We start from the raw sequence: 14,396 nt of genomic DNA, 5'->3' as shown, positions 1-14,396 counted from the left end.
TGGAACAGACTGGTGCAAAGCTTGTCATGATGGCACCCCGACGACTCCACCAGGAGCTAAGGGCGCAAGGAAGGAAGGAAGACTAATCATATTGGAGATGTGTTTACCTTTAACAACAAAGTTGTAATTTTCAAACATATATGTCCAGTCCTTAAATGCTATAGACCTCGGTTTAATCAGATTTTTTTAATATATAGAGGTTCCATTTCTAAATGGACTTTATCTGACAATAGAGATTCCACTTCTGTCCTTGAATCTGGTCCAGATTCTCTTTGAAGACAATATCTTCTTTGTTTCTCTGTGGTGCCTTGGGCATCTGCTGAATAGCACTATCTGCCACTGAGAACACATGGTAACCATCCTCATTCTTAATGCTCTAAAGCAGAAGTTCTGGACCTGGAGCCCACTGACCCCTCAGAAAATGGTACAGATCCATGACAAAAACCCTGCTTTAAACAGTGGAGGGAAGAACTATTAAGAAAACAGTCTTAATATTTCTAGCTGAGCCTGCATTAACAACCCTCATCTTGTGAGCTTCCACCATGGCAGGAGATCAGCAACTGTATTATAATCTGTGTGTGACTTTGGCCTCTTTGTGCAATTTTTTTGAATGGTTATGTACTGAAGGCATACAATTCCCATTTATAAAAGAATGGAATACTATGGACATTAAAATATTGTTTCCACAATCTCAATCAAAGCCAGCACAGATACCCTGCTGTGTGTTGGCTTAAATTATGCACTGAAAAACTTCAAGGCCAAAACTTTTTACAAGGCTTTAGATCAGGGGTTTCCAACCTTTTTTTTTTATGTCATAGACCAATACCATTAAACAAAGGATCAGAAGTTGTGGCAGAAAAAGGGAGTGGGTTCTGAAAACAGAATACAGGGAGTTAGGAAGAAGCTGAGAAGCAAGACCTCAAGGGCTGTAATCTCAGGATTGATGCCTGTGCCACATGACAGTGAGGGTAGGAATAGAATGAGATGGCAGGTGTAACACGAATGTAAGGAAGGACAAGCCAATGATTGGGTACAAATGCAGACAAACCAAAGAGTTAAATTGTACCACAGAGGCAAAATTCAAAATGGCAAAAGATGTAGAACTGAAGGTGCCATGTTTAAATGCATGTAGCATTCACAATAAAGTGAACCAACTTGTGGCACAGTTGGAGATTGATCAGTATGACTTTGTGAGTATCAGAATCAGAATCAGGTTTATTATCACAGGCATGTGACATGAAATTTGTTAACTTAGCAGCAGCAGTTCATTGCAATACATCATATAGAAGAGAAAAAAATAAAATTAATAATAAATAAGTAAATTACAGTGTATGTATATTGAATAAATTAAAAACCATACAAAAAACAAAAAATACTGTATATTAAAAAAAGTGAGGTGATGTCCAAGGTTTCAATGTCCATTTAGGAATCGAATGGCAAAGGGGAAGCAGCTATTCCTGAATCACTGAGTCTGTGCCTTCAGGCTTCTGTACCTCCTACCTGATGGTAACAGTGAGAAAAGGCCATGCCCTGGGTGCTGGAGGTCTTTAATAATGGATGCTGCCTTTCTGAGACACCGCTCCCTGAAGATATCCTGGGTACTTTGTAGGCTAGTGTCCAAGATGGAGCTGACTAAATTTACAACCTTCTGCAGCTTCTTTCAGTCTTGTGCAGTAGTGTCCCCCACACCCCACCATAACAGACAGTGCTGCAGCCTGTCAGAATGCTCTCCATGGTACATCAATAGAAGTTTTTGAGTGCATTTGTTGACATCCCAAATCTCTTCAAAACTCCTAATGAAGCACTAAGTCGCAGCTGAAAGAAGCCCATAGTTGGGAGCTTAACATCAAAGGATATACTTTGTATCGAAAGAAAAGGTAGGAAGGCACAGGCAATGGTGTGGCTCTGTCGGTAAGAGATGGAATTACAAATCTAGGAAGAGGTGACAGAGGGTCAAGGAATGTTGAACCTTTGTGGGTGGAGTTAAGAAACTGCAAGGGTTTAAAAAAAGCAGGGAGTCATATATAGGTCTCCAAATAGTAGCCAAAATGTGAGGGTTGAGATTGCAATGGGAGCTGCAAAAGGCATGTAATACGGGTAATGTCACAATTGTAATGGGGTCTACAATATCCAAAGGGATTGGGAAAATGAAGTTGGTGTCAGAATTTCAAGAGAGGGAATTTGTTAAATGCCTATGAGGTGGCTTTTTAGAGCAGCTTGTGCTTGAGCCTACTTGGGGAAAGACTATCTTCGATTGAGGGTTGTGTAATAGCCCAGATCTTATTAGGGAGCCTGATGTAAAAGAATCCTTAGGAGGTTTAATATGATTGAATTCATACTGCACTTTGAGATGGAGAAGCAGAAGTCACATGTGTCAATAACACAATGGAATGAAGGGAATTACAGAGTCATGAGAGAGGAACTTGCCCAGGTGGATTGGAGGACAATACTGACAGGGATGACGGCAGAGCAGAGATGGCTGAAGTTTCTGGGAACAGTTGACAAGGTGTAGGATGGATATGTCCCACAGAAGAAGTCATTCTCACATGGCAGGATGAGGCAACCATGGTTGACAAGGGAAGCTAAGGACTCCATAAAAACCAAAAAACGGGTACGTGAGGTAGCAAAAGTGAATGAGAAGTTGGATAATTGGGAAGCTTTTAAAATCCAACAAAAGGTGTCTAAAAGGGCTTTGAGAAGAGAAAAGATGAAATATGAGGGTAAACTAGCCAATAATGTAAAACGGGATACAAAAAGTTTTTTTTTCAGTTATATAAGGAGTAAAAGAGAGGTGAGAGTTGATATTGGACCACTGGAAAATGATGCTAGTGAGGTAGTAATGGGGGACAAAGAAATGGCAGATGAACTTAAAGAGTACTTTACATCTTTCTCCACTGTGGAAGACACTAGCAGTGTGCCAGAGGTCTGTGAGTATCAAGGAGCAGGAGTGAGTGTCATTGATATTACAGAAGAAATAGTGCTAGGCAAACTCAAAGGTCTTAAGGTGGATAAATCACCTGGCCCAGATGGACTACATGCATCCCAGAGTCCTGAGAGTGGTTGCTGAAGAGATAACATATATATCGGTCATGATCGTTCAATAATCTCTTGATTCTAGCATGGTCCCAGAAGGGAGGAAAGCAAAAGATAGAAAATTATAGGTTAGTCAATCTAACCTCAGTGGTTGGGAAAGAGTTGGAGTCTATTATTAAGGATAAAGTTTTCGGATACTTGGAGACTAATGATAAAATAAGTCAAAGGCAGTGGATGCTATTTACTTGGATTTTCAGAAGATGTTTGATAAAGTGCCACACATGAGTCTGCTAAATAAGTTAAAATCTCATGGTATTACAGGAAAGATACTCGCATGAATAGTGGGATGACTGACAGGTAGGAGACAGCGAGTGGGAATAAAAAGGGCCTTTTCTGGTTGGGTGCTAGTGACTAGTGGTGTTCCTCAGGGGTTAGTATTGGGTTTGCTGCTTTTCACAATGTTTGTCAGTGATTTAAATAATGGAATTGATGGCTCTATGCTGATAGGAAGATACAATGATAGGTGGACAGGTAGGTAGTGCTGAGGAAGCAATGCGATTGCAGAAGGACTTAAATAAATTGGAAGAATGGCCAAAAATGTGGCAGTTGGAATACAGCATTGGGAAATGTATGATAATGCATTTTGGTAAAAGGAAGGTTTGGCAACTTTGGGCCTGTACTCACTGGAATTGGTAGGAATGCAGGGGCACCTCATTGAAACCTACTGAATGTTGCAAGGACTATATAAGGTGGATGTGGAGAGGATGTTTTCTGTGGTGGGAGTATCTGAAAATAGAGGGCACAACCTTAAAATTGATGGGCGACTTTTCAGAACAGAGGTAAGGAGGATTTTTTTTTAACCAGCGAGTTGTAAATTTGTGGAATGCTCTGCCACGGACTGTGGTGGAGGCCAAGTCCGTGTGTATATTTAAGGTGGAAGTTGATAGTTTCCTGATTGGTCAGGGCATCAAAGGGTATGACGAGAAGGTAGGTGTATGGGGTTGAGTGGGATCTGGGATCAACTGTGATGAAATGACAGAGCAGACTCGTTGGGCTGAATGGCCTAATTCTCATCCTATGTTCTATGGATCCCTGAACCTCAAGTTGGGACCCCTTGCTTTAGATGAATTTCAAGAAGCGGATGTGTGAAATCTCTGAAGATCAGAATAAAAATACTAATAACTTAGTACTAAAAATCATTCATAACAATTACCAGTGCCCAAGAAGAACATGGTGATCTATCTCATTGACTGTCATCCTGATGCACTTATATCCATAGTGATGAAATGCTTTGAGAAGCTGGTCTCGGGGTTGTACGTGGTGACATATATGTGCTCTAATAATAAAATTTACTTTGAACAAATTGTTGATTCACACCAATGCAGTAAATAAAGCTCCTCAAAAAAACCTGCTCTGTTCTAATGGGGGAAATTGGCCTGGTTAATTTTCAGGTTTTTATTTCAAGTTTATTTCAATTCTGCAGTATTTTCCATTTTTATTTTCAGATTTCCCTTACATGATCTGCAGTATTTTCCTGGTGGATGTGTGTTGTTCCTTTAGTTAGGAGGGATTAAACTGGAGGATCAGACACTGAATTTAAACACAGATTCCCACTCTGGCAAGACACTCAAAGAAATTGTGTACAGTCGCAGAAGTGTATTGAACAGCACAACTGAGAGCATTTGCTTCTGTTTTCTGAAGCAACTAACAAAATATTCCACATATTAAGACAAATATTTTTGTTTAAGTGATTAGATAATAATGATAACACAACATGAGGAGAAAATAGCAATTCCTTTGTCTTATCCATTATTCAGAAATGAGAAATGTGTGCTGCTGTAATAACCTGATACTCCATTAAGCTCATTCAAATTTTTTTTACAAATTTGGAATAACATTTTCTGTACATTTTCTACAATGAATTTTATGGAGGGATTTTGAAGGTTCTTCCAGATAGGAATATTGCATAGCAGTTGAAATCCCCATTTTTTTTTTAAAGAGCAAATGTGGATTGGTTTTGACATGGGAAAATTTATAGTTACTAGACTTTATAAAAAGAATCTTAAATGCTTCACGTTTAGACGCACACTCATAAAACACAGAATAGATTGAATCTGATATTAGAAAACCACCCATTCTTGCATATTAAAAATGCAGCAAGGCTGGTTTGAAATGTCTTTAGTCACAACATATTGACTGCCCTGTAAGGCTGTACTAGCAACTCTTGTGTATTTCCATGGAGATTTGTTAATTGATATTTTACTATAGCCAGCTATCTTTATTCACTCGTTATTCTAAGGTTTCATTATTTTTCATAAGTAGGCCATAATTAAAGAATACACATTACAGCATAGTTAGCCACTGTATTCATTAATGCTGTTAACTTGAATGAGGCAGTATTTGCATACTGACTGACAGACAAGGTTGCTAGGAAGGGTCTGACTAATCACTAAGTGGCCTGCTTATTGCTGCTGCTGCTGCTGCTTGTTCATTGTTGCTTGCAGGATGATTTTGTCTCCCCCTCCCTTTCTTTGGTGGTAATGGTTTCTTCCAGCTCTGGGAGGGAAACTGAATTTGACATTTGATTTTCCTCCAGATGTGCTAATCAGTGGCAGTGAGCACTGCAGAAGAATAGAGCAGAGAGCAGCAAGAGCATACCTGTCAGCCTCTGTCATTTACTGGCATGGCAGCAACGTTTTAAGTGCTTGCATTTTGAGCTTGTGAGATTTGCTCTTGGCTTTGGTTTTATGTTCCTAAGTTGCTGGAGAATGTGAACTGCAGCTCACAGGTGTGTTGGCATCTTGTCATCTGGACTGCCTAGTGCCTCGCTGGTTTCACCATTATTGTCATTCTCCCATTTGCTTCTTCATTATAGCTGCTGTCCTGATAAAAGGGACTTGCAGCAGCTTGGCAGGCCAGGCAGTGGGAACTTCAGGGGCTGCTACTGTTCTGCTGTTATCTTCAGCTGCAGTTTTCCAGGCTTTCAACGAGGAGACCTGTCATGCATCAGCTGCCAAGTTAGAAGACTAATACTGAACTGCGAGTGAATAAGTGTGTCCAAAATCTACAATGACAGCCATGAAGGAGCAGCCTAACATGGGTAGGGGAAGCCAGCAGCAACAAGACCAGGTAATGGTCTCCTAACACTTGCTGGTTTATATTTTCCACTCAATGTTAAATATAATTATCTCTGTAAGCCAGTATTTTATCTTAAGTATTTTTAGTATATAAAACATGACATATTTCAGTCTTGCACTATTGAAATATGAATTTTCAAATGCATTATCCTTGAAAATGTGGGAACATTGGTACATTTGATTTATGAATAATCATTTTCAAGTTCAGTATTTTTGTCCATAGACATTTTTTCTGAAGAAGTTTCTAAATAGCTTTTTATCAGTTTTTTTTTATTTTAATTGGAGCAGGGGGAATATGCCAATGCTTAACTCTAAGCTGCAATGTTATTTTCTTTATGCTATTTTTGAATTGCTTTGCGAGATGAAACTGGTTATTATGATCCTAAGACTGTGCTTTCAGCAACTAACAGCTGAAGCAAAAACTGCAGCAGACCAGAGCCACTGTTTAAGAACGTTCCCCTGCTAGCTTGCTTGCTTGCGAAGGTTACATTGGTATATGCCATACTCCTTTTATTTAAAGCTGATGGAATGAATTAGTATCTGGTCTGGTTATAGCAAATAGTGTTTGTAAAAAAAAAAAGAATGATCAACTCTGTGGCTGTTGTATGTTTCATTGAAACGGAAGGAGGACAGAGTCTCACTGCTGTAGAGTTGCTCTGTATTCAGTGTATGTAATGCTGTAATTCTCTTCTTGTCATTCAGTTTATCATGGGATTTACCACAATCTAGAAGTGGATTGGCTGAGATGACAAAATACTTCCCTGATTTCTAAGGGTTGAAGATATGAAAAACTAACTTTGCACCATATAAATCTTTCAAATACTGAGTATCTCCTCTAGACTGAATTTGAATAAGGTTGTAGTTTAACAGTAATTTGAATGTTAAGTGCACTGTGGTTTGTGGAAATGGATATATTTACAGAGTGTTCCAGGTCCTGTGAAGTCTAATGTATTAGGGGTGGTTTAATTATGTAAAAATGGTGTATCTGAAAGCAAAAATTTTGCTGAAAGAGAAAATGTTCACCTGATTTGTTTGTAAATACATTGAAGAAAATTACATTCTAGTTTCTATACATTGTATTTCCAGATACTGTTTTTCTGTCAGCTTATGTGATCTGTTGACCACACCATTCAACGGCATCCCATTTATGAAGGCCATCCTTAGTTACAGTTTTTCTTAACATTCAAGCAAGAAGCTAATCTAGTTGTGCTAGCTCAAATACAAATGTACATGGTGCATTTTATTGAAATATTTATGCAGTTATACAGATCAAAGTGTTAATACTGTAATGGGAATACATCCTGTTTCTAGTGCCACACTCAAATGAAAATCACAGAATAATGATTTGAAGTATGCTCATAAATAAGGGAAGAACATTCAACATGCAGATCTTGGAGATTAACACATTTCCATTGTGCTCATTTCATTACTGTGCACTGACATTGACAAATTTCGACAAACACTTCAGAATTAACTGTTTTCGAATGACTCACGGTTGCATTCTGTACTTGCCTGAATACAGGGAGATGTAATGTTGTTACAATGTAAGCTGAATACTAACAGGTTTATTTAAATAGTGAGTGCTGACTTACTGAATCATATATTTGAAGGTAAAGTACAGTTTAACATCTGACACACAAGTTAACTCCCTGAAGGCTGTCAGTAATATATATTTATTTTATATTGTAGAAAAACATGATAAACATTCCACTTTTTAGGAATTTTACCAATTAACTTCTATATGTGTTACATGCTTACCTTGTTCAACATTCTTTATCATAATTGTGTACATTTTGTACTCAATAATAGATTGTAACAAAATATTGTCAAGAGCAACCAAAAACCTGTCTTGATTTAGAGATGAAGCATATCCGTATTGAATTAATAGGTTGAACTATATGGAATGAGCAGACAGATTTAGTGCACTGTTTAAAAAATAGTTCTAGAGAAGCAGATTTCCAGAGATATGGTACTTTGTTGCAATGTTTTACATAAAGATACCAAGCCAGTTCTGTAGAGGTCAACTATTTTCTGTGATAGAGTTAGAGCACAAGAGTAAAGTTGATTATAAGTTCCATTTTCCACACGTAAGTGTGACTAAATTAATCCAAATTCTCTCAGAATTTAAAAGTAATTCCACACTCATTTCCATCATGTTGATTTTACATGAATGATTTATTTATTTTCAGTTAAGTTTTTATATTTCTATTATGTTATACAAATCCAAGTTTAAATATTTCCTGTTGCCTTCATTTCATAACAAGGTGTTGAGTTCAATTGGTGCCTGTTGTTATGCGACCTCTCAAATTTGTTAAAAGGATATACTTGGGGTTTTGAATTCCTGCTCTTAAACGTTCATTCCAGAACTGCTCTGGAGTTTGTTTCATTTTAAGGCTTGATTTAAAATTATTAATAATTTAACTAAGTATTTAATTATGTGTGCTTACAATTATAAAAATTATTTGTTCTCTAACTAACATCACTGAATGTTATAACTGATGAACAGGTTCAGGAGCAGTTATTTCCCCTCAGCCCTTGGTAGATTTATGGCTCAGCATGGACTAGATGGGCTGAAGGGCCTGTTTCTGTACTGTAGTGTTCTATGACTCTAATCATCAGGCTCTGGAATCAGGGAGGATAACTTCACTCAACTTCACTCATTCCAAAACTAAACTGTTCCCACAACCGATCGACTCACTTTCAAGGAATATTCTTCTCATGTTCTTGATATTTATTGCTTATTTATCATTATTATTATTATTATTTCTTTTATATTTGCAGTTTCTTGTCTTCTGCACTCTGGTTAAGTGCCCAAGTTGGGCAGTCTACCATTGATTCTATTATGGTTATTACTTCTCAATCACCAGGCACTTGAACCAGAGGGGATAAGTTCACTCAATTTCACTTGCCTCATCATTGAAATGTTCCCACAATTAATGGATTCACTTGGAATGACCCTTCATCTCATGTTCTCGATATTTATTGCTTATTTAGTTATTTCTTTTTTGGTATTTGCACATTTTGTTGTGATTTTGCACATTTGGTGTTTGTCCATCATATTGTTGTGGTTTTGCTTTGATTCTACTATTATTCTTGTCTTTACTGTGAAGGCCTGCAAGAAACTGAATCTTAGAGTAGTATACAGTGACATACATGCACTTTGTACTTGAGCTTTAAAAAGGATTTTATTGGAATATAGAAATATACAGCACTGAACCTAATGAAAGAGAGGCTAAAACAATCAAATCATTTGAATTTTTTGCCCCATTTTGTGACTGACACACTGAATTTCTGGATGTACAGAACTATATTTGCATTATCGCATTAAAATTTGAAGTGCTTAATATTCTCAGTAAGGCTGCTATGGCTCTTGCACAGATCTCTAACATTTGCATCATTTTTTTTTGGTGTAAATCAGAGGTTCCCAACCTTGGGTCTATGGACCCCCTGCTGAATGGTATTGGTCCTGGTTGGGAGCCCTGATGTAAATCCTTTTGGCTCCTGCACTGCAGAGCTAGTACGAGGTTGCACGAGTCTGATCAGGCAGCACAGTGAACTGAATGGGCATTGTACCAAGAAGTTTGGTAGGAAAACATGATATTACAATGATAAAATAGTAGGCCACATTTAGTAATTTAAGCAATGAAGGTTTAATTAGCATAACCTTAGCAGAACAATTAAATAGATCATAAGGAGCTTTCAATTATTAAACTAAAGTCCAATGGTAGGTATTCTAAAGTATTAAAATCTGCAGTACATCCTTTTCAGGAAAGAAGAGCCTGTAACATGATTTATTTTGGAGACTTTTAAAGCTACTCTGCCTCGCAGTGGACATTCTTCTTAACCAATACACTATAACCAGTACCTGCCCATTAGTATAAATGTGACAGGAATTTCTGTAAAAGTCATTACTGCTTCCGTGACTGTTCCTTTGAACTGCTGGTATCCAGCCATTTCCAATTGAAATTATTTACTCAATTTGGCTTAGTTTACTCTGCTGGTCAGAAAGATAACATGTACTGTTACATGTCAAAACTAGATTACTCCAAGTCAAAACTATGCTTCCTGTACAATTAATAAAGCAGGTAAATTCATTGTCCTGAATTATCTTTTTACTGCCAGATTGGTAAAGATACTGTAAGGTACAAGAGGCAAATCTGGAATTAACTGCTAGCGTAATCGCTTTCTATTTCTATAAATGCACCATGTAGAATGGTATATTCAAGGTTTAGTATATTTGAATTAGATCAGATGAGTGTGAGTTTTTTTTTGGTTTGACATTATGATGTGGACGATCTCGATGATATGCTTCATTTAGAAGTGGCAGCTGAGAGCTCAGTATGTTTTCTTTAAACCACCTAAGCCAATAAGCACATCAGTAGACATGAAACCCTCTATGCCCAAGGCAGGATACATTTTTATTAATTTCTTATGTTCCTAATGTTGGTCAATTGAAGTTCGGAAGAATGAATGTTTTTTTTTATTAATTTTAAGATATTTTCAACAGTGTAATAGCCAACATATTTTCAAATATATTGATGCAATAGAATTTACTGTTCAATATTCCCCCAGCTGTATTTGCATCTGAGATATCTATTTACATCTGACATATGATAATCACTAGTTGATCTGTGTTTTAATTGCATCACTTAAGGTGATACAGAATGTAGTTTTCAAGCTATTTCAGATCTCATCACCAGAACATTAATCATTATATAATTTATATCAGCGTTATACAGCTTGGTGAGCTGCTATTGTCCTTCTCATTTCTCATATTGGCCAATAGAGTAATTCATTCTTGATCTTAAAATACTCACTTCTGAAAAAAATGTAATGGCTACAACCTTCAAAATGTATGACTGTCAATGGATTTTCTGAGCACCTGGATTTCTAATATATTATCATATACCATGAGACTATTATAACACCTGGGACTTAAAACAGGTTTCAATGGATTTTGTCAGGGTTAAGAATGCAAAGAAACATTAGCACTTACTCCAGTCGGGCTTATTGGAATTAGTGTGCAGAGGTAGTGAACTAATCAATAGCAATTTTTAAACACTTCTCTTTCAGCCCATTGTAATCTCTATTTAAATAATAGGATTCAACTAATTTACAGTATTCTGATTACCAGGCAGTGCTTTGTCCCAGCTGCTCTACAGCCCCTGATTAATTAGTACCACTGTTATCAATAAATCAGGTTATTGTTGAATTCTTTTTGTATCAGCTCTTTTGTTACTATATTCAGATATGAATTTAAACAGATGGCTTATTTTAATACTTAAAAAAGAGTATGTATTGAATTAAAATAAATGATAATTCAAAAGTATTGAAGAAGAAAGTCTTGTTTAGAAATAAAGTAGCTTAAGGAAATTAGAGGGAGAGCTGTGGGAATTCTCTCTGTACAATATCCAGTTAAGGGCGTGTTTTCTTTGTGATGTTGAAAGTCCATTTGGGATCTTGCAAATCAGCTTTGCTACATTTCTCTACATGAAGCCTGTACTGCAGTGGATCATAGGGGATTTGCAGCATTCTTACACTAAGACAGAAAATACCAGATTTGTTATCCTTGAACTCTACCACCAATACCTCGACACCCCCACTCCTCCTGAGATTATCTTCTGTCTTAATTTGGAGACAATCCATTATAAATGTTTCAGTCTGTCAGAAAACATTGTCACAATTACTTATTAATAAATTGCTTACCTAAGCCACCCTAACTGTTCTTCAACAGGAATCCCTTATGATCTGGGGCATTTTTAAGTCTGTTTTGATCTTGCATAGTTCATAATTGCAACTTCGGAAGATCATAACCACAAAAAAACCTCCTGCATGGCTTTCTGATGAAGAGAATACCTGACTCAAATGACATACAATTCATTTAATAATCTGTGGATTTGCAACATGTGGAAAACCAATACCTTTTATTGAAACTAGTGGATTGTTAACATCATTCTGTCAGTACAGTAAATTTGGAGTAAAACACGAAATACTTGGGTCACGTAACATCAGTGCCAGACAAAATGGTTTTGCCTCAGAGTGTGAATGATTTTGAGCCGTTATGGGCTATATCATTGTAATTCATTGGTGAAGGGCACATGTTAGTGTATTCAGCATTCTGATCAAAACTTGCAACAGCATTGATATAACTACAGCAGACCTTTGTGACGTGATGTCTGCATCACTGAAAAAGCACTAACATAATTTAGCAGGTAGATATAGAAGAAATTTTCATCTCACTTTTAAATTGTGTTGCACACAGAATAACTACACGTCCATGTGAAAATGGGTTGGTAATACCCATTGTCTAGTGGGGTCAGAATCTGGTTTAATATCACCACCATATTCATGAAATTTGTTAATTTTGCAGCAGCAGCACAATGATAAATACAGGAAACAAAAACTGTGAATTACAGTAAATATATATATTAAATTAAATAAGTAATGCAAAAAAGAAATTTAGAAAGAGCTCATGGGTTCAAGGTCAGTTTAGAAATCGGATGGCAGAGGAGAACAAACTGTTTCTGAATCACAGTGAGTGTACCTGCTTCCTGATAAGAGCAATGAGAACAGGGCATGACCTGGGTGATGGGTATCTGTAATGACGGATGCTGCCTTCCTGAGCCACTGGTCCTTGAAGATGTCCTGGATAGTATGGAGGCTAGAGTCCATGATGAAACTGGCCAATTTTACAACTCTCTATAGCTTACTTCGGTACTTCTGTGGAAATTTGTGAGTGCCTAAGGAGACATACCAAATTTTCACAATTTGGAAATAACACATATTCAGGAATTAATGCTACAAGTCCAGCATCTGTGCTCTTTCAACAATGCAAAGAAGTCCCTGGATCAGCAAAACACTGCATGTGTCTTCTTGAGCCTATGGTATAACTCTGCTCTTGGCAATAGCTGTAATTTGTACACTGTGACTGTCAACCTTGTGTCAATAGTACGGTGTAATTGCAGTCTTGGCTCGACAGCAGGTGAAGTATAATTAAGTTTGGATGTATTTGTACAGCAAATGCAGATTTAAATTTACCTGAGGTGTGACTGTACAGAGAGAAAAATATATGATATGACATTGGACCTATCTGACATTACGCTTAATTACAATTATGCAAAAAAGGATAAGAAGAATTTGTGTGTAATAATCATAAATGAGAATTGTCATTGAACAGTTTAAATCAACTGTTTTTAAAGTTATATATAAGTAACATTTCAGTTCTTATTTAAGGGTAATGTACACCTGAATAATTATTGCTCCTTACAATTAGCTGTTATTAATATTATTGTCTCTAGAATTTTGCAGACAATCCAATTAAGAGAAAAAAGTAAGTGTAAAATAGTGAGGAGAATCTATAATAGTTGTTATTATGGGAAACTATAATAAGTTGGCATAAAACTTGCAGTATCTACATTTTAGTTTACAGTAGACAGATTTCAAGTTTTTAAAATTCTTCCACGCTTCATTAGGACAACTCAAATGAACGTGAACAATTAAAACTTAAGGTGATACTTAAATATTTGAACATTAGGTTCCTTGTTGTAGAATATAAATGGATCTTATTTTGTCATTAAAGTTAAAATATTGATTCCTAATGTGGAAGAGAAGTCACAATGACTTGATCAATTGTTTAGTAATTTGGTGTAGGATGATTGAATGTGTTATTTATACTAGCAATATTTAAAAACAAACAGATTTCAGAAACATGTTCATACTTAATATTGTTATTGTTGTTGCTTATTTTCCCTTATAGACAATCTGTTAGCTTTAGTGTGAGGGAGGGGGTTGGGGTTGGGAGTTTTTGCTTCTTTTTCTTTTTTCATGCCAGGATGCCGGGGTGCTGATGTCTTTACTTTCAGCAACTTCCATGCTTCTTCTGTATTTTGTGACTACGTGGAGAATACAAATCTCAGAATTGTATTCTGCATACATACTTTGATATTAGAACATAGAACATAGAATAGTACAGCACAGTACAGGCCCTCCAGCCCACAATGTTGTGCCAACCCTCAAACCTTAAATTCCTCCATATACCTGTCTAGTAGTCTCTTAAACTTCACTAGTGTATCTGCCTCCACCACTGACTCAGGCAGTGCATTCCACGCACCAACCACTCTCTGAGTAAAAAACCTTCCTCTAATATCCCCCTTGAACTTCCCACCCCTTACCTTAAAGCCATGGCCTCTTGTATTGAGCAGTGGTGCCCTGGGGAAGAGGCGCTGG

The 14,396-nt window shown here is 36.9% G+C and overlaps 1 protein-coding gene across 1 annotated transcript in view; it reads left to right on the top strand.

Moving 5' to 3' along the window:
- The first annotated feature begins 6,112 nt into the window (after window positions 1-6,112).
- The window catches only part of LOC140199671 (inactive dipeptidyl peptidase 10-like), a 928,450-nt gene continuing 920,166 nt past the window's right edge, over window positions 6,113-14,396 (top strand). The window contains exon 1 of the mRNA XM_072262134.1: window positions 6,113-6,162. Within this exon, the coding sequence (XP_072118235.1) occupies window positions 6,130-6,162 (33 nt within the window). The 5' untranslated portion in view covers window positions 6,113-6,129. The remainder of the gene's footprint in view (window positions 6,163-14,396) is intronic.

This window comes from Mobula birostris, chromosome 6 (assembly GCF_030028105.1).
Source record: "Mobula birostris isolate sMobBir1 chromosome 6, sMobBir1.hap1, whole genome shotgun sequence".
In the NCBI taxonomy this organism is placed as follows: domain Eukaryota; kingdom Metazoa; phylum Chordata; class Chondrichthyes; order Myliobatiformes; family Myliobatidae; genus Mobula; species Mobula birostris.
Note: the sequence above shows the minus strand (reverse complement) of the source record. Positions and strands in the feature narration are given on the sequence as shown.